Raw genomic sequence first — 25,933 nt, 5'->3', positions numbered from 1 at the left:
TTCTTACTTTGCAAAAAAAAAAAAATCCAGTATACATTATGAATATTGAATCTTTGTGTTTATTAATTGCCATAAACGTTTTTAGTGTGTCTTTATTTTTGATTAAGAAATTTTTGCCATATCAAAGCTTTTATGTTTCTTTGGTAAAATTTATTACTTTTTTCCTTTGCTATTTCTTGATCTACTTTTAGACTTAGAAATCCTTTCTATATTCAATAGATAAGACACATAATCACCTTTTTAAAAAAGTACTTATATGTGTGTTGTTTGGGTTTTTAAATTTAACTCTTGAATTTATTTGGGATTTAGTTAGGTGTATTGTAGAAGTGAGTCCTCAGATTTATTTTTTCTCCCTAAAAGCCAATTTTTTCAATATCATTTGTTGAATAAATGGGAATCGAGACTATTCATTACATACTAAGTTCCTATATATCTGAGCATCTGTCTGTTTCAGGGCTACTGTTTTCTCCCCATTAATTTCTTTGTTGTGTCTTCAACCATTACCACACTGCTTCGTTTTTGGTTTTGGTTTTGTTTTAAGATTTATTTATTTATTTGAGGAGTGGGGGTGTGCAGAGTGCAGAAGCTGATGACCCTGAGCTCATGACCTGAGCTGAAACCTAAAGTTGGATGTTTAAGCAACTGAGCCACCCAAGTACCCCCCACCCTGTTTTAAAATTGATAAGTTTCTACTGTACTTTATTCAGCTGGGCATGCTTTCCTCATTATTCTTTACTTGAAAAGTCTTTATAAGTTATTCTAATTTTTAAATTCTTCCAGATGAATTTTTAAAGCATTATATGAAATAAAATATTCTCATTGGGATTTTGATTACATTTGCATTATATTTAAAGATTAACTTGGAATAAGTGAGACTTTTATAATATCGATTTTTCCATTCAAGGAACATGCTATATGCCTCATTTAGCTAAGTCATCATATATTTTCTATTAGAATTCTGTTTAAAAATATCCCAAGAGGACACCTGGGTGGCTCAGTCGGTTGAGTGTCTGCCTTTGGCTTGGTCATGATCCCAGAGTCCTGGAATCTAGCCCCACATGGGGTTCCCTGCTCATCAGGGAAGCCTGCTTCTCCCTCTCCCTCCACCTGCTTGTGCTTTTACTCTTTCTCTTTAATAAATAAGTAAATAAAATAAAAATATCAAAGTGGGGCTATAAGGTGGCTTAGCCAGTTAAGGGTCTGACTTTAGATTTTGGCTCAGGTCCTGATCTCAGGGTCCTGGGATCGAGCCTAGTGTTGGCCTCCATGTTCAGGGTGAAGTGTGTGTGTCTCTCTCTCTCTCTCTCTCTCTCTCAGTCTGCCCTTCCCCTCATATTCATTCTCCCTCTCTCAAATAAATAAATAAATCTTGAAAAAATATTGTCCCGAGTTATTCTATAATACAGGTATATCATTTGTTATTTTTGAGCATACTCAACAATTTTCACTTGCTTCTTAAAGGAAATTTTTTTCTCTAAATTTCAGAGCAGGGAAACATTTCCCCTCTTCTGCAGGATCTTTTTCAGACCCAAGTCATGCTGAGTTTTCTGTTTATTCATCACTTAACTGGAAGAGATCTATGTAGTCATAATGTCTAATGGACAAGATCAACTATGACCATTCTCTCTTAAGTCCAACAGACACTAAGTCTGACTTTTGAGTTTTCATATTGGTCTCTGCATTTTCCAATTTCAGCAAGAATCTTGCTAATTCAGTATAGTCAGCATCCTCACCTTCCACATCTGATTGGGTTCCTCATTCTCTACCATCGTTCAGGTGATGTCTGATCACCCTGGCCTGCCTTCAGCAGGATTTCCCCACCTCCTACCTTATCCCTGATGTTTCCTCTTGGTCATTTTCCAGCCCCTGACCCATCCCTGCTCCTGGGCTATAAATTCCCACCTTTTCTTATGGTATTCGGAGTTAAGCCAGATCATTCTCCCCTACTACAGAACTACATTGTAGTCGTCTCACTAGAATGTCATTAACTAGTGTCATGAATACCTTTTTCTTCAACAGGAGAACCTGAGAGCTCCGAGAGAAGGGTGGGAGTTTATCTTCCCAGTGCTTTCAAAAGGGTAGATATTTCTGTTTCTGGGTTAAATCGGGACTACAAAGAGAGGAAGAAAAATGTCTCCTCTACTCATTAACATAAGCTCTAGTTTGTTCTTAGCTCATGCCTTGTCATCAGTTGTTTTAATAACAAACACACTGTTGCAATTTGGTGGGTGACTCAGCCTTTCTCATCAGGGCTTCCCTACTTCCGAGCTGAGCCCTCCTACCACCACTTGCCCTCCCCGCCCCCAGCCCCCAGTCTCTTCCAGCCCAAGAAGTGCAGCGTCACTTCCCTGAAGGGCTCTTGAGATAACTTTTGTACCTTTATAATACTATGTAAACGTAGATGTTAATAGTAGCCCTGGGGACACATTCCTCTGGCTCTGCCAACCCAATATACCTATCCTATAAGACATGTGATATACAGATTTTGACATTTAACCTTTTCTTAGGAAATTTGCAAGTCATTGTAAAGAAGAATGGCAGGGCATCTTCTCTTCTTCAGACTCGAGCATCCTCATGAGACAGTGAAGGCTGGAAGGATAGTCTGGGAAAGTCTGCCCACATTTTATACCGGATGTTGTGAGGGCAGCAATGGAGAGTTGCAGCCAGATCCCACTCTGAGCCCAGACTGGCTCTTCCTGTAAAGGTTCATGAGGCTGGAAATGTAGCGAGTGGGGCTGGGAGGAGGAGAGGAAGAGCCGGAAGGTAAAACCGGGTGGTCTGAGTGTAGAGTGGTAGGTCCTTACTATATTGTGATATAATTGTAAGTCCCTTCAATCCTATTTGACACAAGGTGATGTGTAAATGTTCAAAGTAATACACAGCGTCTTGGAACTTGTGGGACATGGTCAGAGCACCTCTTTCAAATCAAATGTGACAAAAACAAGAACCAGGGAAGGGGGACCTCTGAAATAGGTCCAACAACAATACTAGAGTAATAAGCTTCAAAGTGATGAGTAGATGCAACAGAAGCAACTCCATCCCGACAGACACGTGTTGTGATATCATACGAAGAGAGCTGTGCCTTAGACGTTAACCCTTAAATGTTAACACAAGCCCCTACAGTAGAGAGATTGTGTCTGTTTTAAGAACTGGATCAGTAGTAGAGTGGAAGCTTTGGAGCTCTGTGCAGGTGACGCTGTACAACCTGCAGGGCTGAGTACAGTGGGCCACAGAGCAAGGGGATAATTAACGTAAAGACACAGCCTTGGACCAGCCCGAACACAGGAATTCCAACAACACAAAAGAAAACAAAGGATGCAGAAAAACAAATCTTAGAGAACCCACCTGCAAGAGTTGGGAATGCCAGACAACAGTTTTTTAAAAAGCCCACAATAGAGCATCTGTAAGAGAAAACACAAAAGAAAATGTCGTAACATACACCACCTTCTCGGGAGTACCCACACATTTCTGAGGGAGTCATAAAGTAAGGACAATAACTGCTGTCTGCTGAGCTCCTCTGGGTCCCCAGGCACTGGCCTCCACATTTATACATATTTAATCTTCATGGCTACTCCCCGGGGAGAGGACTCTTATTTTGTTAAAGATGACACTAAGGCTTGCAGAAGTTGGGCAGCATGCCTAGCTAGGTCACACAACTGATAGGAGGTAGAGCCGGATTTAAACTTGCTGTAGGTGTGTTCCTGCTCTTTCTCAGTGTCATAGGGCAGTGAGGAACCTGGATGAAGAAGGAGGAGCCCTGAGCACTCCTCCTGGTTAACTCTATGACCTCAGGTCAAGATCCTCTACCTATGCAAATGACAAGACCAAGCTGGATATGTTTCAAGAGGCTCTTCCGGATCTAAAATGTTGAGTTGGTTCCAAATCAACAGTCTATAGTTTATAAGAGAAACATGCAAGTCAGAAGGCACATGTAGAATAATAGTGAATCATACCCATGTGCAGATTTTAAAAATATAGAGATTGTCATCATGGTCGGTGACAAGAATACAGATAGGCATCAAGGTCACCACCAAAGGTAAGACATACATATAACAACAAAAGCCTAGAATAGTACTGAGTGCACATATCCTATACACATACTGGGGACATGCATAAAGGAAGAACTAGCAGAAATGCAAGGTGTGTATGTAGATCTCTCTCTCTCTTACCTATATATGTAAAGGGTACTGATAAGAAGTTATGTCTGGGGTGCCTGGGTGGCTCAGTCCATTAAGCATTCAACTCTTGCTTTTGGCTTGGGTCATGGTCTCAGGATCATGAGATCCGGCCCCACGATGGGCTCCGCACTCAGCACAGAGTCTGCTGGAGATTCCCTCTCTCTACCTCCCCCTTTGCTCCTGCCCCAGCTCGCACTCATGCACTCTCTCTCTAAAATAAATAATATCTTTAAAAAAGTTATACCTAATAAAATGGGGGTGGGAATGGGGCAGAAGGAATAGAAAATGGAACTGGAAGGTGTAAGGATAAAATAACAAGGGAAAAATGTATGGATATGTCGTGTGAACATAAAGGTAGAACATAATAATACCCTTAGACAAATAAATGAAAAAAAATTCATCTTGCTCTTGGACATAAAAGATATTTAGCAATTACCAAAAGGCAGAAAGTCCATGTATCATATTATCCCAATGACATGTAATTATTTTGGAAGAAAATAACATGAACAAAATTAGAAAGGAGCTCAACTGCTTGAAAATTTGGAAATGCTCTCTTTAATGATTTCTGAACTGGGGACGGATTCCTGCATATAGTAACAGAAAGCATTTTTTTTTTTTAATGAAAAGAAAGCTCACTATCCTAAGAATTGTTATGAATATATTTTGACTGTATCCAAACCCCATGTAATGAGCAGACAGTTTATAGAGAACAGACAATATACCACACGAATGAGTGCACATCTCTCCTAGCTTAATGAAATGCAAAATAACCCTTGCTAGGACTTCATTCCATGCCAAAAAACAAAGGATAAGCCCAATGTTGGGGTGCCAGGCTCAGCGCTGGAGGGATGGGAATGAAAGATAACGAATCCCTGCCCTTGTGGAACCCAGTAGAATGGGCATGGCGGACATGGCAGACTGTATGTGAGCATTGTCATGAGGTGTTTAAAGTAATCCTTGAGGGTAAGTTACTGGAAGTGGTTATTTTGTTAGTATGAGGCTGAGATGTGTGTCCCTAAAATGTAAATGGGAGTTTGGTTTCACTTGCCGTGCTGTCCTCAGTATCATGGCAGCCACTGCCCACCAAGAGCAGATCCTCAATAGACACTTGGTGAATGAGTGCAACGTGCGTATGGAATTATAGCAAAAAAAAAAATTACAACACAAGTTCTGTTTCACGTCACTCTGGTTATATCCATATACAAAGGTTTATATGTTCACTTTGAAAGCTCAAGGGGATTTTTAAAAGATCAAAGTAGAGCAGGTTTCCCTTCTCTATCAAGATATTTAGAGTCATGGGAGGCCTGGGAAGCCTAGTTGGTTGAGCAGCTGCCTTTGGCTCAGGTCATGATCCTTGGGGTCCTGGGACTGAGTCCTGCATCAGGCTCCTTGCTCGGCAAGGAGCCTGCTTCTCTCTCTGCCTCTGCCTGCTGCTCTGCCTGCTTGTGTTCTCTCTCTCTCTCTGTCAAATAAATAAAATCTTTTAAAAAAGATACTTAGAGTCATAATTTTTAAATTGAGAAGGTATTCACACATACCCATACCATCCCCTGTGTATTCCTGCCTCGTGTGGGCAATGTATTCTGTTCTATCGTGGAACCTTGCGGGTCTAGACTTACGGAGGTAGATCAGCTGTCCTCCACCCTGGCTGCACACTGGAATCCCCTGGAGCTTTACGTACACCCTGTACCTGGGCACAGTCCTAGACAAGCCCACCAACTCCTCTCAGGCTGATGCCCAGGCGTCATCGACTCTCATGTTCAGCCAAGAGACCAAGGCCACTTAGGCAGCCAAACTCTTCCATCAAATTTTATATTTTCAGGGGGTGCCTGGGTGGCTCAGTTGTTAATCATCTGCCTTTGGCTCAGGTCATGATCCCAGGGTCCTGGGATCAAGCCCCACACTGGGCTTCCTGCTCTGGGAAGCCTGTTCTCCCTCTCCCACTCCCCCTGCTGTGTTCCTTCTCTCTCTGTGTCAAACAAATAAATAAAATCTTTTTAAAAACCTGTAAGAAAATTTGTATTTTCATTACATAGGATGTACTGAGTCACTCTCAAGAATAATCCTCCCAAGAGATTTTTGTGAAATTCTGAGTATACCTTTCTTGTATTGTGAAGAAAAAATATCTGAACTGGGTGTAGCAAAACGCTGGGGTGCCTCTGTGCCACCCTTCCCCAATATTAATGTCATGGGTGGCAGACTAGGCTAGCCCAGATAGCCTCTGATCTAATAAAGAGAGGCTTGTTGGAGGTTGACTTATCAGGCCGCATTTACCTCAAAGGGAAGAAAGTTCTAGGAGTTCTCAGAGGGGAGAGGCTGAGCAGGAGTCAGAAGGGCCTGGATGGAAGGAACTTGCCCTGATAATTGACCTAAAAACTCTTCTGTCCATGGGATAAAAAGGAAGCTTGGAGGTCAAGGTCTGGGATTGCTGGTCATTTTGAAGACACAAAGGAGTCTGGCAACCCAAATTTTAGGCTGTGCTTCTCTTGGTGGGAGAACTCCCAGTGGGAGCTGTGTTTTTTATCCTGGGCCCTGGGGAAGATTCTCCGGGACCAGGGTAGACATGTTATCTGTCCAAGGTTTGGCAGGGTTCCTGGGTCTGACTGGGAGCCCAGCAGGAGCTCCTTGTATACTGAGACCAGCTGGGTCATGGATGGCCTCTAAATCAGGCTAGGGGTTGGGATTAAAGGACCGCCACTGGGCCCAGTTTCAGACCCGGGCTAACAGATCTTGTGGGTAACTGCTTCCTTGTCCCCCTCCTCCAGGCTGCCCATTCTCCAGGGAGGGACATTTGCTTTCGTGGCACCCTCCCTGGCCATGCTCTCCCTTCCTGCTTGGAAGTGCCCTGAGTGGACATTCAATGCCAGTCTGGTGAACACCAGCTCTCCTGAGTTCACCGAGGAATGGCAGAAGAGGATCCGAGAGGTAACGGGCCAAGGGGAGGTGGACTGGGTGATGTTATACTATGACGATGTGCTTGATAATTTTGCTCTAGTTCTATTTATCTCTCGCCTCCTTCCGAAGTCTGCACTTGTCCCTTTGTAAATGAACCTTAAAATTTTAATTAGGACATAGAGAAAATAACACGATAAATTTCCCAAGCTGAACTTGCTCCTGTTACCAGCAACAGGATCAAGAAACAGATGAGTTTCCATAGATGAGTTTCACCTGGTTTTGAACTTTCTATACAGAACTCCTCAGCACATACCAGTTTGTGTCTGCCTTCTTCATTCACCATGATTTTTACAAGAGGCTTTTCCCCGGTTATATGTAGGGGTAGACTCTTCATTCTCTTTACTGAGTAGCGTTCTGTTACATAATTACGCAGTAATTTACTTCTCTATTCTGCTGTTACCCAAACTGTGTTTAAGGGTAGTTTCCAGTTACTGGCTTCTATAGATAGTATTGCTGTGGATGTCTGTGTATTTGGTACTTTTAGGTGAACATATCTATGTTTTCCACCGAACAGACATGTAGGAATGGGCTGGCCGAATCATAGGGTGTGTGTACCAGTCAGGGATCACCGGAGGAGCAGAACCAACGGGACGTGTAGAGGTACATGCAGGAGGAGATGTGTTGTAGGAACTGGCTCACATGGTGATGGAGGCCAGGAAATCCTTGAGCTGCCTGCTGCAGACGTTGATCTTCATGCCGGTGGGCAGTCTGGGCGGCCACAGTAGTCTGGGCTGGGTCTTCAGTTGCAGAATAAGCAGAGCTCAAACCAGCAACACCGTGAATACCAGTTTTTAAAAATACAAAATCCTTCCATACTCTGTGAAATGTCAGGCGTGGGCAGACTGCCAGCTCCGCGATGGGCCGCACACTCTCCTAGTCTCCCACCAACGGCACACGTGCCCATCGCTGTTGACAATCTGGACCACCGTGGGCAATGCAAGCGCCTTCAGACGGAGATAGGGATTCTGTTGTTCGGGGGCCCCGTGCGCGTGGTTTGTGGCCCAAGGTATCAACTCATAGACGCTTGTGACTACATTCTAGGTCATACTTCCTCCCTCTTTTTAAGACTCGGGGGTATCACCATGAACCACCAGTACTTGAGATTTAACTATAAACCCTATCCCACACAAGGTAAAATTTCAACAGAGCCTTGTACGATCCACTTGTCAGACCGGACTGCTAGTTGCTGGCCCTGCCCCGAGCCCACAGGGGCAACCCTGGGCATTTATGCGTGTGCGTAGTATCACACATAACTCAGCCCACAGGCTGCATTTAGACTTGCTTTCTTTTTCCCACCAAGGGCCTTCTGTGGAAGTGTTAAATACTCTTAACAGCCTCCTCCTTTGTCCATTAGGTGAGCGGCACCCATGCTCTCTGAATTCAGGGACTCACATGGTGAAACTCAAGTCTTTGTTGCTTGAATTAGATTACCTTGTGAGGTAATGTCTGTCCTGGGGGGGAGGGACTGTCACTGGCTCATGAATCCTAGGAACGCCTCCTATGTAACTGCATTTTCTTTGCCTGACCATAACTATTTCCTTTATTTTTAAAAAAGATTTTATTTATTTATTTTTGAGAGAGAGAGAGAGAGAGAGAGAGTATGTGCTACAAGCGGGAGGAGGGGAGGAGGGAGAAGCAGGCCCCCACCTGAGCAAGGAGCCCGATGCGGGACTCAATGCCAGGACTCTGGGATCATGACCAGAGCCAAAGGCAGAAATTTGACTGAGCCTCCGAGGAGCCCATCAGTATTTCCTTTAATCAGTAAATGTTCCTTTAATCAAACAAAAGCTTGAATGTCTTTCTGGCCCTACTCGAGATAACGGTTGGGGTCTCTGATTGGAGCTACTGATGCTATTCACTAGTTGTCTAATTCCAAACAGGGTGGACTGGTTAGTAAGGGTCTGTGAAAGGGAGGGGGTGGAGGAGCTGCGCCAGACCCCAGCCTCACCCGAAGCCCCATGGCAGAGCGGAAGCTCCCGGCTTCTGACAGGGTCTGTCCTCATTCAGTGTGGGGTCCGTGGTACCTCAGGGAGCACTGAGCTGTAGGGGCAGAGGACGTCCATCTGAGCCAGACCCGTGAGTGTCAGCTGAACCTTCTGCGGTTCTTCCCTCTCAGAAGCAGCCTTTTTGCACCCACCTGTGCACTGAGAGTGCTCAGTCCCTCCATCACCCCCTCAAGGCCTTGTGCTTCCTTTTTATCTCAGGTTAGACCCAGAGTTAGTTAACAAGGCTCTTGAATCTTTAAAGAACACTCCTGTGGGAGCTCTGGACCAAGATATTCCCTAAGAATTTCACTTGTCAAGCTGGTGAGTCCTGGATTTTTGCCAGTTACACTGGCCAATCTCAGATGCCACGTGTTATAGTGCTTTCTCCAAATTAGGCTATGCTTCTTCAGGAAGCCTGGTTTTATGAGGCCCTCGACAGAATGAGTCACAGAACACGTGCACGGCTTGTGGGTGTTTGTCTATTTGTTTGTTTTTGCTGTGCCCCCGGGGAGCCCATATTTGGCTTCATTAAATCCAAATTAAAACCAAGCAAAGAACAAGAAGTGGGGGTTCCTCACCCTGCTCTGCTAGACGCCAGGGAAGGTTTCCCTTCCACGCAGACCAGCTGAGCTCTGGAATTTCTCCTGCAGGAATCTCTTGCCTGCACAGTATCCGAGAAGAAAGATCTGATGCATTCATTTGTCTCTTCTCCTACCTAAGCACGTCTGCTCAAGTCTTCCCTGTGTCCTAACGAAGCATCTGCCTCCAGCCCTATCATAGCGCAACTCAGAAACCTTTGGCACATTTGGAAGCCGTTGCCTTGTGTTTCAAGGACACCGGGCAAGAGTTCTGGAAAATAATTTCCCTGGAGCTTGAACAGTATTAATAGTGAGGGAGGTGTTTAGGGATATGGGTCATGCTGTACCTGTGTTAAACATGTGACCCCAAGTGGCAGAGATACCATATTCTCTTTAACCTTTATTATTATTATTTTTTTAAAGATTTATTTATTTATTTATTTGACAGAGATCACAAGTAGGCAGAGAGAGAGGAGGAAGCAGGCTCCCTGCTGAGCAGAGAGCCTGATGCGGGGCTCGATCCCAGGACCCTGGGATCATGACCTGAGCCTAAGGCAGCAGCTTAACCCACAGAGCCACCCAGGCACCCCTATTGTTTATTTTTCAATTAGCAATAATTGCTCCTCGGACAAACCTCAGTGGCTACAATATTGCCACTGCGCAAAGCTTATTGTTTATTTTTGTGTTTACGATATACAGAGTCCTTTAAAGTTCTTTAAAGGAATATGAAAACTTCGGCTCTGGGACCAAATCCAGCCCGAGGTCTGCTTTTTAACTGCTCACGCATTAAGAATGCTTTTTACAGTTTATAAGGTTGTTTAAAAAAAAAAAAAAAGAAAGAAAAAAAAGAAAAGAAAATGTGGTAGAAAGCACACATGGCTCACAAAGTCTAAAATATTTACTATCTGGCTTTTTACAGAAAAAGTTTGCCAACTCCTGCCTGAAACCCAGGGTCCAGGGTAGGGATTCCTTTTGCCCTAGGACAATAGTCTCCACTATTTTTTTTCCCCACGTTATCTCCAAGGGTCTGACACAGTGAGCCAAACCCGAGTCCTTTTCTGTGGCCGTTGAGCTCCATCTGCTGGTCTGATGCATTTCACCAATGCTGTAAAGTCTGAGAAAGTTCTTGCAAATTTCAACCTCCTTTCATTGATTGGATTGATTGGTTGAATTCACGTAACTAGGCTATTGGAACTTAAGGTAGTGTCTCCCTGTTTATTTGAATTGTATTTATCCACACACTTCTCAAGGACTGAAACCACTGGTGGTCAGCACACCACATGTATCTCCTTACACTAGTCCCCAGTGAAGGTGATGCAAATGCAGGACCAACAGGGAAGGTAGTTCCTTACTGGGCTCAAGTAATGGGGAAGTGAAAGTCAACAGTGAATCTAGTTTAAGGACATGGTGGTAGCAAAAAACAGTAAAAAACTGGGAAGAGAAGGCAAGTTCAGTTTTCAACACCTTAGAGCAGTTCAAACTTCACCTTTCAGTATCATGGTAGTTTTTATGTACCTACTTATGTGTCCTTAGGTATAAGTGAGATGAGTGACAGCAATGATAGAAAGAATGAGAAGGAGGGATTACAATTATTTTGTTATTATAAGGTGCTCAGACTACCCATGAAGTGGCATAGTGTTCTTTGAAAGTGGACTTGGATTAGTTGTAAAAGTACATTGCAAATTCTAGGGCAACCACTCAAAAAAGTAAAAAAAAAAATAATAATAATTAGTGTAACTGATACACTAAGAGAGGACAAAAAATTGAATCCTATGAAATGCTCAATTAAAACTACAAAAAGAGAGGAAGACAAAAATAGGAACAAAGAACCAAGGTCAGCAAGTAGAAAACAGTAACGAGTATGGTAGATATCAACCCAGCTATGTAGTTGAATCTCAGTGGATTAAATATACAAACTAAATGACAGAGATTGTCAGAGGGGATACAAAACACAGGTGACCTAACTATATGTTGTCTATAAGAAGCCTACTTTAAATGAAGACACATAGGGGCGCCTGGGTGGCTCAGTCGGTGAAGCGTCTGCCTCGGCTCAGGTCATGATCCCAGGTCCTGGGATCCGATCTCTGCTCAGCAGGAAGCCTCCCGCTTCTCGCTCCCCCTGCTTGTGCTCGCATTCTCTCTGACAAATAAATAAATACCGTTAAAAGATAAATATAAAGACACACAGAGATTGAAAGTAGGTGGATGGAGGAAAATACACCATGCCAACACTAATCCAGAGAAAGGAGAAGTTGCTCTGTTACTTTCAGAAAAAGCAGACTTTAAAATAAGGAAAAGTTTTCAGGGATAAAACGGAATGCACAACATCCAAACTAGGAGAGTAAGAGAGGAGCCATTAAGTAAATTCAGTCGGTCCAGTCGAGTAGGGGTGGGCAAACTACAGTCCAGGAACGAGATCTGGCCTGCTGCTTGTTTTATATAGCTCACAAGTTAAGAACAGTTTTACACTTTAAGTGGTTGGAAAAGAAGACTACGAATTCATGATGTGTCAGAATTATATGAAATTCTAATTTCAGTATCTACACATGAAATGTTATTGGAACACAGTGAGGCTCATTTGTTCACAACTTGTCTGGGAAAGTTTCGACAGAGCCCATATGGCCCATCCAGCCGAAAATATTCACTATGTGGTCCTTTACGGAAAAAAAAAAATTTTTTTTTTTGCCAACTCTTGCAATAGAAAGTGGGCACACAGAAAAATAAAGCAGCAAGAGGTTCAGCATGCTATGGAGTGACGTTAGACATCACCACCATGGTCACAATGACCAATAAATACTTTTGAAGGCTATTTCCAGAAAACCTTCAAATGAAGTGAACATGTCCAATAGGTAGTTGGAAATCCAGAACTGGAGAGATGAGCAAGAACAGGGCACTCCTTGCCTCCGTCACTCTGGGATTCAGCTTTGATCCTGCAGTGCCTCTGAGGGCCCCCCTTGTGGGGGTAGCCCAGGTTGAGAGGTGGCCTGTGCCCCTGGGTCTGCCATGATGGCCTGGGCTGGGCTGAGGCCCACAGTTCCTGCAAGCTTCAAGGTGTCTGAGCTGTACTTCTCTCTCCAGTTGCAGGGTGCCATTATGGTTGCATCCTGTGTCCAGATGCTAGTAGGATTCTCAGGCCTCATTGGGTTTCTCATGCGCTTCATTGGCCCCTTGACCATCGCTCCGACAATCTCCTTGGTGGCCTTGCCTCTCTTTGATTCTGCAGGCAGTAACGCTGGGGTCCACTGGGGGATTGCTGCCGTGTAAGTACTCCCTGGGAATGGAATGGAAGCTCAGTTCTTTCCGGAAGATCACCCAGTAAGAATAACGTGTTCTGGATATTGGCAAACTCTTGTGGTTTACAGATACCACGACTATTTATTACATGATTAGTCCTCAAAAACAATGAGTTAATCATGGGCAGTATGTAAGGATACTTAGTGTCATGTTTACAAAATATTGATACTGCGGGTCCTCTGCCTGCTAGGTTTTCATTGAGCCAATCTTTGTAGACCTCTGGCACCTGGGAAGGGTGCAAAGGCAGGGCTCCAGCTCTCTCCATAATCTTGTAGTATAGGAGAGAGAGGAGCCTTGGGTCCAAGGAGCTGTGACACCAGGAGACAGTGATAAGAATCATAGAAGGCCATGCATGGTCCAGGGAAGGGGGCCATGACAGCCAACTGGAAGGATCAGGAAGGCTTTAGGGAAAGAAGAGGCCTTAGGCACTTCCACAGAGCCTCAAAGGGACTTGGGGTTGGCACTGGACACACTCATTCATGCCGCTGTGATGGTCGGACCACGAGGACTTGCAGAATGACCTGAGAGAGAAGACAGTCTCTGACTCTGGCCTCACTCTCTCGGTCTGCTGGGATCTGTCCAGCAGCTGACCCACAGAGAGGAATGGTCCCCCTTCCCGGTGTTCCTCTCCAGCCACCAGCAGCTCTGAAAGGGAACAACAACCCACCTTCTCAGGGATGGGGCCTGCCTCCTTGGGGACCCTCCCGGTGTGGCCCTGGCCACCCCCTTCCAGAGATGCATGGTGGCTCAACTTCCTGGCCCCTTGCTCAGGACAGCCCCAGCTAGCCAGCCTGGGCATGGTTTGTTTCTGTTTCAGGACCATCTTCCTCATCGTACTGTTTTCTCAGTACCTGAAAAACGTCGCAGTACCTGTGCCGGTTTGTGGAGGAAAGAAGTGCCACACGTCTAAGTTCTACCTGTTTCAGGTCTTCCCGGTAAGAAGCACTCCCCACGCTTCTGGAAAGAAGCACTTCCCTTCTTAGTGGACTCGCCCGGAGGGTGAGGGTCAGGGTCAGCCTCTTGCACTCCCAGAAGGTCCCCAAGGCAAATACTTCCCTGTGTGCAGGTTCTCTCCTCCCTGACCCCCACCCCTCTGCTGTACAAGGAGGTCAAGGGGAGCCCCGCCATCCACGGGAACACTCCTCTGCTTTTGGTGTAATGCAGTCCCCATTGTTCATGAAGCTTCTCACCCCAGAGCAGAGAACTCTGCCCTAGGTTGCTGCTCTGGGCACCCGTGTGGGACAGCCTTGTCATACGTTCCTGGGGCCATCCCCAGAGCAAGGTTCATGGCTAATTATACAAAATTGATGACCTGGTTGCTCAGATCAAGGTCTTGGTGGCTTGTGGGTAATCTGGACTCATTGCAGTGGGGCTGGTCCCTCCCTTTTCAGACACTGCTCTGCTGGATTTGCATCTCGGTGTGAGATCTGTGTGGCTGCCAACCACACAGTATGTTTTCAGCCCTTAATTCCACTGTGAGCTACATTTCACATTGTAAAAAGATACTTCCACATCTCACTGATCCCTCACTGCCCTGCAGTCTGGTGGTCCTACCATTCTGCGTGCACAAGACTTCCTCGGGGGTGTTGCTAAAAATGCACCTTTCTGGGGCTCTGTCCCCAGGGATTAAATCTCAGTAGAGCTTCAGGCTCTGCAGCACAGTGATTGTCATTCCATTGTACAGACGAGGAAACTGAGGCTCAGAGGGTTTGATCCAAGGTCATGTGACCAGCCAATGGTAGAAAGAGAAACAGACAGTAATCCTTCTGACCCAGGCCGTGCCCGTTTTGCTAGGCCTTTCTGCCTCCATTTGACCCAGGGTTTTCCCACAGTTTGTTTCCTACATTCCTTAAATGCACTAATGATGACACAGATTGCTGTTGGCATCGGAAGGGCCCGTAACCCAGCGTTTCGTCATTTCACAGAGCTTCCCTGACCTCCCTCCCAGGCCCAGCACCTCTGGGAGGTGTTGGCAGGGCCTGGGGCCCTGGGCAGGGTAGTGAAGGGGGCTCCCTCTGCAGGTGCTGCTGGCGCTCTGCCTCTCGTGGCTTCTCTGCTTCGTGCTCACGGTCACCAACGCCCTTCCCACAGCCCCCACGGCCTATGGGCACCTGGCCCGCACTGACACCAAAGGCAATGTGCTGAGCCAGGCTCCTTGGTTTCGCTTCCCTTACCCAGGTAACGAGAAGATAGGGCCCCTTTCTACCAGGGACATGTGTTTTCCAGTACTGTCCGTGGGGTCAAGTGCACTGAATGGAGAGTTGACTAGAGGCAGGGGATGGATCGCCTCCAAAAGATCTGACAAGGAGGAGCAGGCCCTAGGGGGTCCATATGAGACCCCTAAGAGAAGAAGGAGACCCTTGGGTTGTCCTAAGAATCTTCTGGGGATGTTAGACCAAAGGCTCCCATTCCGGGACCTTCCTCTCCTTCCCTTCTCCATGTTACTCAGAACTCGTGGCCTGAGAGCAGCCAGATCGGAGAGGTCTCGACCTTCTAGCCGGAGCTTTGGGAGTCTTCCTGGATTAGTTGGATTCTACCCAAGGGAGCCTTAGCCTGAATTAGAACATTCCTGGGAAGATGAGGTCAAGGCCATCCCTTAGCCCACTTCTGGTTGCCTTTCCCAGCACTTTTGGCTCAGGTGTATCAATAACCAGGTGCCAGGGTGGGCTGGCCGGGCCCCATGGACTGTGGAGCTCCTGCCTCCCTGAATAAGAATCTCTGCTTCCAAATGCTTCAGGATCTGCCCAGGAAGGGGCCCCGCTGCTGGCTGTTTTGGTGCACAGTGCCCTCAAGGTCTGGGTGTGTGCTTGCCCTCAGGGAGGAGTGGGTAGGGCAGGAGTCCATGCCAAAGCCTCTGGACAATTGTGGGGTTGAGAGATACACTGCCGGGTCTTGCAAGCTTCCCAAAGACCCCTTCCAGCACAGAAGTTATTTTGGGCGCAGCAACGCATGGTCTTCTGGATTAACATTCCCTCTGCATCACTCCTGCAGGACAGTGGGGTCTCCCCACCATCAGCCTGGCCGGGGTCTTTGGGATCATTGCAGGGGTAATCTCCTCGATGGTGGAGTCCGTAGGCGATTATTATGCCTGTGCCCGGCTGGTGGGGGCCCCCCCGCCTCCGAGGCACGCTGTCAACCGTGGCATTGGCATCGAGGGTCTCGGCTGTCTGCTGGCGGGGGCCTGGGGGACAGGGAACGGCACCACCTCCTACAGCGAGAACGTCGGGGCGCTGGGCATCACCAGGGTAAGTCCGCCGACAGCCGCTTCAGGCCGGGTACCTGCATCCATCATGCCCCTATGAGTCTCTTTTCAAGCAACTCAGATTGCTTATTTGATTGACCTAAAGCTCAGGCGTCCAACACGGGGCTCAGGGCCTAAAATAAAAATATTGGCAGGGCTGAGTTTCCGTTTGCTTTGAGGCAAGCCTTTTTTCTTGTTCCTTTATGAGGATTACAAACACAACCAAAAAATTTATTTTGACGTGGCAAATCCTTACCGCATGTCTTGTCAGGAGGACATTTAAATAAATAAGCTCTTAGATGGGAAAGAAAAATAAGCAAAGGCAGGATCTGCTACTTTCTTACCACAGCAGTTGCCACTAGAGTGTCTGTGGAAAGATACTTTAAAAAATACTTTTCATTGTGGTTAAAGACACACAACATAAACACTGAGACCTGCGGCGGCCACGGCGGCCACCAAGTCCTTATTCCCCTTTCTCCCCAGCACCCTCAACCAGCATGCTAGTTGCTGTTTCTATGGTTTCGATGACTCCAGGGACTTCCTAACAGTGTAAGCCTACAGGACTGGTCTTTTTACGACTGGCTTATCTCACTTAGCAGCATGTCTGGGACATGTCCATGGACAGATTGACACCGCATTTCGTTCATGCCTTGTGTTTGGATTTCATTCTAGCTCCTCTCTGTGGCCCTTACTGCCCTTTATGGTAGAGCCTAGCCTTGGTCTTCATCATGTCTGTCTCTGTCCCCCCGCACTCCAGACACACGGATTTTCCTTCCTATCACCTCCCCCGCAGCTTTACTGAGATGTACTTCACTATACTATAATATGGCTTAAGTTTGAGCTGTAAATGTGTTTATTTGATACACTCCTGATTTGTCACGGGATGACCATGAGCTAACACTCCCATCGTGTTACATAATTATAATTTCTTTTTTTGTGGTGAGAACACTTAAGATCTGTCCTCTTAGCAACTTTCAAATGTGTGATTGGGAGGCCTGGTTAACTGTAATCACAATATTGTACATGTAGATCCCCAGAACTTACTCATCTTTTAACTGAAAGGTTGTACTCTTTGACGAACATCTCCCCATTATCTGTACCCTGAGCACCCTGGTAACCACCACTCTACTCTATTTCTGTGCATTTAGCTTATTTACTTATTTATTTATTTATTAAATATTTTATTTATTTATTTGACACAGAGAGAGAGAGATCACAAGTAGGCAGAGAGGCAAGCAGAGAGAGAGGGGGAAGCAGGCTCCCCGCTGAGCAGAGAGCCTGATATGTGGCTCAATCCCAGGACCCTGAGATCATGACCTGAGCTGAAGGCAGAGGCTTTAACCCACTGAGCCACCCAGGCATCCTGCTTATTTATTTTTTTACTTATTTTATTCGTTCGTTCATTTGTTCATTTATTCATCCATCAATTAATTAATTTAATGAGAGAGAATCTTTTTTTAAATAATTTTTTATTTTTTATAAACATATATTTTTATCCCCCGGGGTACAGGTATGTGAATCACCAGGTTTACACACTTCACAGCACTTACCATAGCATATACCCTCCCCAATGTCCATAACCCCAACCCCCTTCCCCCAACCCCCCTCCCCCCAGCAACCCTCAGTTTGTTTTGTGAGATTAAGAGTCACTTATGGTTTGTCTCCTTCCCGATCCCATCTTGTTTCATTTATTCTTGAGAGAGAGAATCTTAAGGAGACTCCATGCCCAGCATGGAGCCCAAGGCGGGGGTGGGAGGGATTCGATCTCAAACCCTGAGATCATGACCTGAGCTGAAATCAAGAGTTGAACCCTTACCCAACTGAGCCATCTAGGCACTCTGATTTTAGCTTTTTTAGATTCCACATAGGAATGGTATCGTAAGATATTTGTCTTTCTTTGACATATTTCACCTAGCATAATGCCTTCAAGGTCTGTCCATGTTGCTGCAAATGGAAAGATCTCAGTGTTTACGACTGATTAACATTGCACATACACGCCACATTTCTTTCTCCACTCATCCATCATTTAGGTTGTTTTCATTACCTTGGCTCTTGTCAATCATGCTGCAATGAACATGGGCTGCAGATATCTTTTCAAGTTAATGTTTTGGTTTCTTGACATAAAGACTCACAAGAGGAATTGCTGGGTCACCTGGTGATTCTATTTTTAATTTTTTGAGGAAAAGCCATGCTGTTTTCCATTGTGACTTTGCCAACTTACATTCCCATCAATAGCACACAAAGGTTCCCTTTTCTGCACATCTCTACCAACACTTGTTATTAACTGAATTTAACAGATGTGAGGTGATATTTCATTGTGGTTTTGATTTGCATTTCCCTGATGATGAGGGATGTTGAGCATCTTTTCATGGATCTGTTGGCCATCTGGGAGTCTTCTTGGGAGAAATGTCTATTCAGTGTCTCTATTTTAAAAATCATTACTGTTGTATTATTGAGGCATACAAATTCTTTATACATTTTGGATATTAATCCCTGATCAGGTTGCCGGTTTACAAATATTTTATCCCATCCTGCAGGATGCCTTTCTATTTTGTCAGATGTTGCCTTTGCTGAGCAGAAGCTTTTTAGTTTGATGGAGTCCCATTTGTTTACATTCGCTTTTGTTGCTTATACTTTTGGTGTCAAACCCCCCAAAATGCCAATACCAATTTCAAGGGGATTTCCCCCTATATCTTCTTCTAGGATTTTCATAGTTTCAGATCTCACATTTAAGTCTTTAATACATGTTGAGTTAAATTTTTTGAGTGGTGCAAGGTAGAGGTCTAATTTCATCCTTCTGTATGTGGTTTTCTGGGTTTCCCAACCCCATTTATTTATTTTTTTTAATTTTTTTTAAAAGATTTTTATTTATTAATTTGACAGAGAGAAATTACAAGTAGATGGAGAGGCAGGCAGAGAGAGAGAGATAGGGAAGCAGTCTCCCTGCTGAGCAGAGAGCCCGACGCGGGACTCGATCCCAGGACCCTGAGATCATGACCTGAGCCGAAGGCAGCGGCTTAACCCACTGAGCCACCCAGGCGCCCCCCAACCCCATTTATTGATGAGACTATCATCTCCCCCACTGAATATGCTTGGCTTTCTTGCCAAATATTAGCCGACCATATATGCATGGTTTTACTTTGGGGCTCTGAATTCAGTTCTGTTGGTCTACGTGTCTATTTTGTCAGGACCATACCATTTTAATTACTACAGCTTGGTAGTATCATTTGAAATCAGGCAATGTGATGCCTCCAGCTTTATTCTTCTTTCTCAGGATTGCTTTAGCTATTCAGGGTCTTTTGTATCTACAGACAAATTTTAGGATTTTTTTTTTCTATCTCTCTGAAAAATGCCATTGGGTTTGTGTTAGGGACTGCACTGAATCTATAGACAGCTTTAGGTAGTATGAACATTTTGACTTTAAATCTTATCCATGGACCCATGATATCTTTCCATTTGTTTGTGTCTTCTTTGATTTCTTTCATCAGTATCTTACAGTTTTTAGCACACAGATCTGTCATTTCCTTGGTTAAATTCATTCTTAAGTATTTGATTGTTTTTGATGCTATTGTGACCAGATTATTTTAATTTTCAGATATTTTGTTGTTAGTTTATAGAAATGCAACTGGTATGTTGATTTTTGCATTCTGTGACTTTACTGGTTCATTGACTGGGCCTTATGGTTTCTTGGTTGAGTCTAGGATTTTCTCTATATCAGATCATATCATCTCTGCTGTCATTTATGTATTGAGGTACGTTCCTTCTATACCCAATTTGTTGAGAGTTTTTGTTACAAAAAGATTTATTTAGTCTTTTTCTGCTTCTATGAGATGATTGTACAGTTTTTATCTTTCATTTTGCTTAGGTGGTGTATCCCATTTATTGTATATGCCTGTTGAAACATCCTTGCATCCCAAGGCTAAATCCCACTTGATCACAGTGTGTGGTCCTTCTAATATGTTGTTGAATTTGCTTTCCTAATTTTTAAAAAAGATTTTATTTATTTGAGAGAGAGTGAGCTAGAGAGAGAGAACATGCACACATAGAAGGAGAGGGAGAAGCAGGCTCCCCCTTTGAACAAGGAGGCCAACACGGGGCTCGATCCCAGGACCCCGAGATCATGACCTGAGCCGAAGGCAGATGTTTAAACCACTGAGCCACCCAGGTGTCCCCAAATGCCCCCCCCCTTTTTTTTTACCTTCTCCAATGTCCATAACTCCACGACCCTCTCCCTACCCCCTTACCCCCGGCAACGCTCAGTTTGTTTTGTGAGATTAAGAGTCTCTTATGGTTTGTCTCCCTCCTGATCCCATCTTGTTTCATTTATTCTTTTCCTACCCCCAAGCCCCCCATGTCGCCTCTCAACTTCCTCATTTCAGGGAGATCATATGATAATTGTCTTTCTCTGATTGACTGATTTTGATAAGCATAATACCCTCTAGTTCCATCTATGTCATCACAAATGGCAAGATTTCATTTCTTTTGATGGCTGCATAGTATTCCATTGTGTATATATACCACATCTTCTTGATCCATTCATCTGTTGATGGACATCAAGGTTCTTTCCATAGTTTGGCTATTGTGGACATTGCTGCCATAAACATTCGGGTACGTGTATCCCTTCAGATCACTACATTTATATCTTTAGGGTAAATACCTAGTAGTGCAATTGCTGGGTCGTAGGGTAGCTCTATTTTCACCTTTTGAGGAACCTCCATGCTGTTTTCCAGAGTGGTTGCACCAGCTTGCATTCCCACCAACAGTGTAGGAGGGTTCCCCTTTCTCCATATCCTTGCCAGCATCTGTCATTTCCTGACTTGTGAATTTTAGCCATTCTGACTGATGTGAGGTGGTATCTCATTGTAGTTTTGACCCAAATGCCCATTCTTAAGCCCTGCACCACTGCCTCCAAGAGAGGCCTTTTGCCTCACTGGAAAGTCTTCCTGGGGAAGGAGCATTTGAGTCAGGACTTCAAGGCAGGGAGAGAGCAGTGAGTGAAGAGATGAGGCTAGATGCTGGGACACGAGGTCACACCCTCATCCTTTCCAAGCCTGTGTGGGGCCAAGGGGGGGCTGCATATTGGGATCATGTCACCTAGAGTATTGTTTGCAGAGCAGGGACGAGGCCCAGCTGGTACTGAGCTCCCCTCTTGTCGTCCTGAGCCCTGCAGGTGGGGAGCAGAATGGTGATGGTCGCTGCCGGCTGCTTGCTGCTGGCGATGGGCGTATTCGGGAAGATAGGGGCTGCCTTTGCCACCATCCCGACCCCAGTGATCGGAGGCATGTTCCTGGTGATGTTCGGGGTCATCACTGCTGTGGGGATCTCCAATCTTCAGGTGAGGCTTGGCGGTCTGAGAAGAGCAGCTGGTGCATCTCTTGAAAGGGGGCAGGGCTGGGGCCGGGGAAGGTCCTTGGTTCCAGACACTACAGTGGTTTCCTAATAGAAGAAAGAAACAGCCAGAAGCATCCAGGCTTCTGAAAAACAGAAACTGCCTCGGTTTGCATTGGGTTGTCCGGACCACTCAGCTCCCAGGGCCACGTGGGAATCCGTGCCTGGTTTGCCCCCTGGGTGTGGTGCTGCCTCCGGCCTCGCTCCCCCACCTCTGATGGCAGCGGGTGGGGAGGGGACCCTGGTGCGGGGAGTTAGAGTGCCGGGAAGTACAGGAGCTGATGGCTCGGGCTGCTGTGGGGCCTCTCTCCTGCAGTATGTGGACATGAACTCATCCAGGAACCTCTTTATCTTTGGCTTCTCCATCTACTGTGGGCTCGCCATTCCCAGCTGGGTGAACAACAATGCTGAGAAGCTCCAGACAGGTGAGTCTCTGTGTTCTGAACTGTGACCGCCCCAGGGGCAAGGCCAGTGGGGACCTTGGTCCCTGGGAATCCCTGTTTCTTTTGTCTTCACTCCAGGGATTCTCCAACTGGACCAGGTCATCCAGGTGCTGCTGACCACGGGCATGTTTGTTGGTGGATTTCTGGGCTTTTTCCTGGACAACACCATCCCCGGTAGGGCTCGCCTTTGCTCTGTAGGCTGGTGGTGTGGATAGACCAGCATCATCTGGCCGGCCCTCATGGCTTCTTGGACCCTTAGTACCATGTCAGGCTGAACATAGCATATCCTGAGCAGGCCCTGGGTCTGGGTGGGAGGTATAGGTCCGTATTAGCTTTCTAGGGCTGCTGTAACAAAGCAGCCCAGACTGGTGTAAACAGCCAAAGTGGATTTCCTCATAGTCTGGAAGCTAAAAGACGGAGATCAAGGTGCTGGCAGAGTTGGTTTCTCCCAAAGCCTCTCTCCTTGGCTCACAGATGGCCACCTTCTTGCTGTGACCTCACATGGCCTTTCCTCTGGCGGGTGCCTCCCTGGTGTCTCTCTGTGTGTCCTGAGCTCTTTCTATAAGGACAACAGTCATATTAGATTAGGGTCCCCCCCGAAGGCCTCATCTTTAACGGAATTACCTCTTTAAAGGTCCTATCTCCAAATATATTCATGTTCTGAGACAGTGGGGTTAAGGCTTCAACTTATGATTTCGGGGCGGGGAACCACAATCAAAGCCCTAAGGTGAGAAACACACCAGAAGCAGAAAGAAAAACAGCTAAGAGCCCAAAGTCTAGTTGGTGAGGGAGAGAACACGTGCATTCTTCTCTTCCCTTCCTCTCTTTCTTCCTTTCCTTCTAAAAAACCCCCTGAACACTACTGTGTTCCAGGCTGTGTCCTGAGAATACAAACAGCAGAAAGACATGCCTCCCACCTTCCAGAAACCCATGGGCTGACAGAGGAGGAAGACAAGAGAACAGACAATGAGAATAGAGGGTAATATGTGAGGCGAGGAGCAGTCCGAGGGTTGGGTGCTGAGGACGTTGCAGTGAGGAGTGCAGGCCGCCCTCGTGGATGGCTTTCAGTGCTCTCTTCTAGAACCTCCCCACCCTCTTCGTGGTGCTCTCTTTTCCACATTTGTTCTCTCCACGTGTAAAGTGCACCTGCATTCTAGAAACAAAGCGTGGAAAGACCCGCCCTTTGACGGTGGGGCAAGGATGGTGCTCGTAGAAGATTGTTCCCTCCCGCAGCGGGAGCTCAGGGAACGCCCCTGCGATGGGACTCTGGATGGACCAGGAAGAGAAGGTGCTGTTGGCTCGGGGAGGGCGCAGAGCAGAGACCCCACGAGTGCCTGCAGGGGGCGCCAGAGGCCTCCCCAGCCCGGTGGTGCTGGGTCAGTGCCCGGGGCTGACTGCTCTGCTGTCTCCCATTAGGAAGCCTGGAGGAGAGAGGCCTCCTGGTGTGGAATCAGATGCAGGAGGACTCCGAGGAGACTGCAAAGGCCTTGGAGGTGTACCGCCTGCCCTGCGGGATCGGCACCAAGGTCTGCACGTCCTCCTGCACCCAGTACCTCCCCTTCTGGCCCAGGCTGGGAGCCGGGAGCCGGGAGCGGGGCCGGAACCTGCTGGCCCGCCTCTTCCAGGACCCCTCTGGAGCGCGCGGGAAGGGCGCCTCTGAAACCAAGCTGTGACAAGAATGTCCTCACGCCTGTCCCAACGTGCTCTTCACCCCCCTCCCCAACCTCAGGAGCTCATCTGCATGGCGAGGAGGGGTGGGCACCCTGCACGCAGGGCAGCCAGATGAGTACTGATTACGGCCATGAGGAGGGTGCTGCTTTGATACACTTGGACGCCACAGCCTTCCACGTGCTCCAGCGAAAACCAGGCCCCCACCTCCAGCGTCAGCATGTGTGACCCAGGGTTCGCCCAGATGCGCTGGGCCCACACGTTCTCGGTCATACTTTGATGCCTTGGGACCAAGAGGCCTAGGGTGGCAGAGGGGACGGAGGTGGGGCTGTCTGCTGGAAGGCACCAGGAACAGTTGTCTTCGAGCCCCTCTTGTCCTCCCCTCCCTGGCACCTGCCCCTGGAGTCTGGCGCCTCAGGAGAGATGAGGAGGACCCCCTGTTCCCCCAGCGCCTGCTCTGACCTCCTGGTGCTCCAGGCCGCCCCTGGCTCAAGCTGTTTGTGATGGAAGGTTCTTAACGTGCACGTTCTTGGAATCGAGTGCCCGGACTCTGGCTTAGGCTTTGCCCGCTCGTGCAGGCTGCCAAGGAATCAGAACCCACTCCACCAAATGGCCTCCCTCAAGAGTGCAGCATGAACTCCTGCCTGAGTTTCCAGCTGTCTGGTCTGCCCTGCAAATTTCAGATTTGCTGTCTCCACCATTAATACTTAAACTGATACCTACCCCCGTACCCTTACCTGTCCTCTGGGGTCTGTTTCTCTGACAGATAGGTGCTGACTCATACGGGACGATATCATCAGTCAAGACACAGGAAGATACCTTTGTAGGAAGAGGCCTCGGTGGGGAGGACGGCAGGGCAAGGCCCATCGGAGGGGATGTTAAAGCGACACAGACGTCCTGGGCTGCACCACAGCCAGTGATCCCTGCGGGTGGGGAGCAGAGGGCTGTTGGATCTGAAGAGTGGAGGCAGGGACACTCCTAGCACATGGCCACGGGGAGAAAGGACACAGCATTCCCCTGAGGTCTGCCCTGGCCAGGGTCCGCTGCCACACAATGCTCCAGGACTGAGGGCTGCACCGGAGTGGGTGGGGGCCACTTGGAGCTGGCACGTGTTCCTTGAGGACCTACTCTGTGCAGGCACCTCTGTAAAGGCTGATTTCTCCTTTCCCACATACTGGATTGTCCTTGACCTTGTCCTTGGGGGCCTGGACGGGGGCAGGTGTGAGTGCTCCTCTCCCCTTCCTTCCCAGCACCCGTGTGGGCGACCCCGGGGGTAAAGGCCTGCCCGCGCCTCCTTTGGGTTGTTCATCAACAGTGGTGTGCTGCCTACAGTCCTTGCAGAGTGCCATGCGAGTCCTTGGGAGTGCGCTGCTGACAGGACGGAGGGGAGGCGTGGGCCCCGGCGCTCAGGCCCTAACGCATAACCCACACGCCGGGTTCTTCCAGAGGAGATGGAACAGCCGAAGTATTCAAGAGGCCTTCAGGGCACGGGAGCCTCTGTCACAACGACGGGAAACTTGAAAAAGCCAGGGAAGCCGTTCTCTGCACGGCCGGCGGGTTAGTCTGGGTTCTCCAGAGAAAGAGAGCCCTGGGGATGTGGGACGTGGGTGTGTGTGCACGCACACACATCCACACACGACATGCACACGCGTACACACATACACAGGGAGAGAGAGGTGTTCAGGAACGGGTTGTCCTGACAATGCAAGCTGGAATGTCCATCAGCAGGAGAGTTGCTGCTCGGGTCTGAAGGCGCTTCCCTCCCCCTCGTGGGAGGCCAGTCTCCGGTTCGATTGGATCTTCCAACTGACTGGATGAGGTCGACCCATTTCAGGGAGGCTAATGGCTCCACATTTATTCAAAGTCTGCCGGTTCAGATGTTTATCTCACCTCACTACACCATCCTAGAAACATCGAGAATCATGTGTGACCAAGTATGTGGGTGGCCTGGTCAAGCTGACACATAGACTCTACTGTCCCATGCAGTGTGCGCGCCTGGGAACCTTGCCAGAAAGCACTCAGAACCCGGCAGGAGCGGGCTTGAGCTTCATTTAGGTACCAGAAGAGGCAGATGAAGCTCGTTCTACCCTGATGTCCTATAGCTCCTATAGCACAGGCACGGTCAGCACACTTCCTGGGCTGCCACAGCATGCATGATGAGCCAGGGGCCTCCAGAACTCTCTAGAACCCACCAGAACTATGC

The 25,933-nt window shown here is 47.3% G+C and overlaps 1 protein-coding gene and 1 non-coding gene across 13 annotated transcripts in view; one reads left to right on the top strand and one right to left on the bottom strand.

The window, feature by feature from the left end:
- LOC101693604 (solute carrier family 23 member 2) overlaps nt 1–25,933 on the top strand; it is a 69,627-nt gene that overhangs the window by 21,617 nt on the left and 22,077 nt on the right. For 5 of the 12 annotated variants that reach the window (XR_006601417.1, XR_006601415.1, XR_006601416.1 and 2 more), the window contains exons 4-11: nt 6,944–7,103; nt 12,775–12,956; nt 13,808–13,925; nt 15,012–15,168; nt 15,982–16,235; nt 21,402–21,566; nt 21,936–22,044; nt 22,141–22,236. Coding sequence is in view for 8 of the 12 variants with exons in the window: in XM_013050168.2 (XP_012905622.1) it covers nt 6,944–7,103; nt 12,775–12,956; nt 13,808–13,925; nt 15,012–15,168; nt 15,982–16,235; nt 21,402–21,566; nt 21,936–22,044; nt 22,141–22,236 (1,241 nt within the window). In the remaining 4 variants the exon portion in view is untranslated. Of the gene's footprint in view, nt 1–6,943; nt 7,104–12,774; nt 12,957–13,807; nt 13,926–15,011; nt 15,169–15,981; nt 16,236–21,401; nt 21,567–21,935; nt 22,045–22,140; nt 22,237–23,203; nt 23,411–23,478; nt 24,905–25,933 lie in introns of those variants that run through there. The other 7 variants (XM_045063005.1, XM_045063006.1, XM_004741710.3 and 4 more) reach the window with 4 other exon arrangements.
- LOC123387156 lies at nt 10,223–10,364 on the bottom strand. The gene has a single exon (XR_006601494.1). It is a non-coding gene; the product is annotated as a U4 spliceosomal RNA (small nuclear RNA).

This window comes from Mustela putorius, unplaced genomic scaffold, assembly GCF_011764305.1.
Source record: "Mustela putorius furo isolate JIRA1106 unplaced genomic scaffold, ASM1176430v1.1 tig00003845_pilon_pilon_pilon, whole genome shotgun sequence".
Lineage (NCBI taxonomy): Eukaryota > Metazoa > Chordata > Mammalia > Carnivora > Mustelidae > Mustela > Mustela putorius.
Note: the sequence above shows the minus strand (reverse complement) of the source record. Positions and strands in the feature narration are given on the sequence as shown.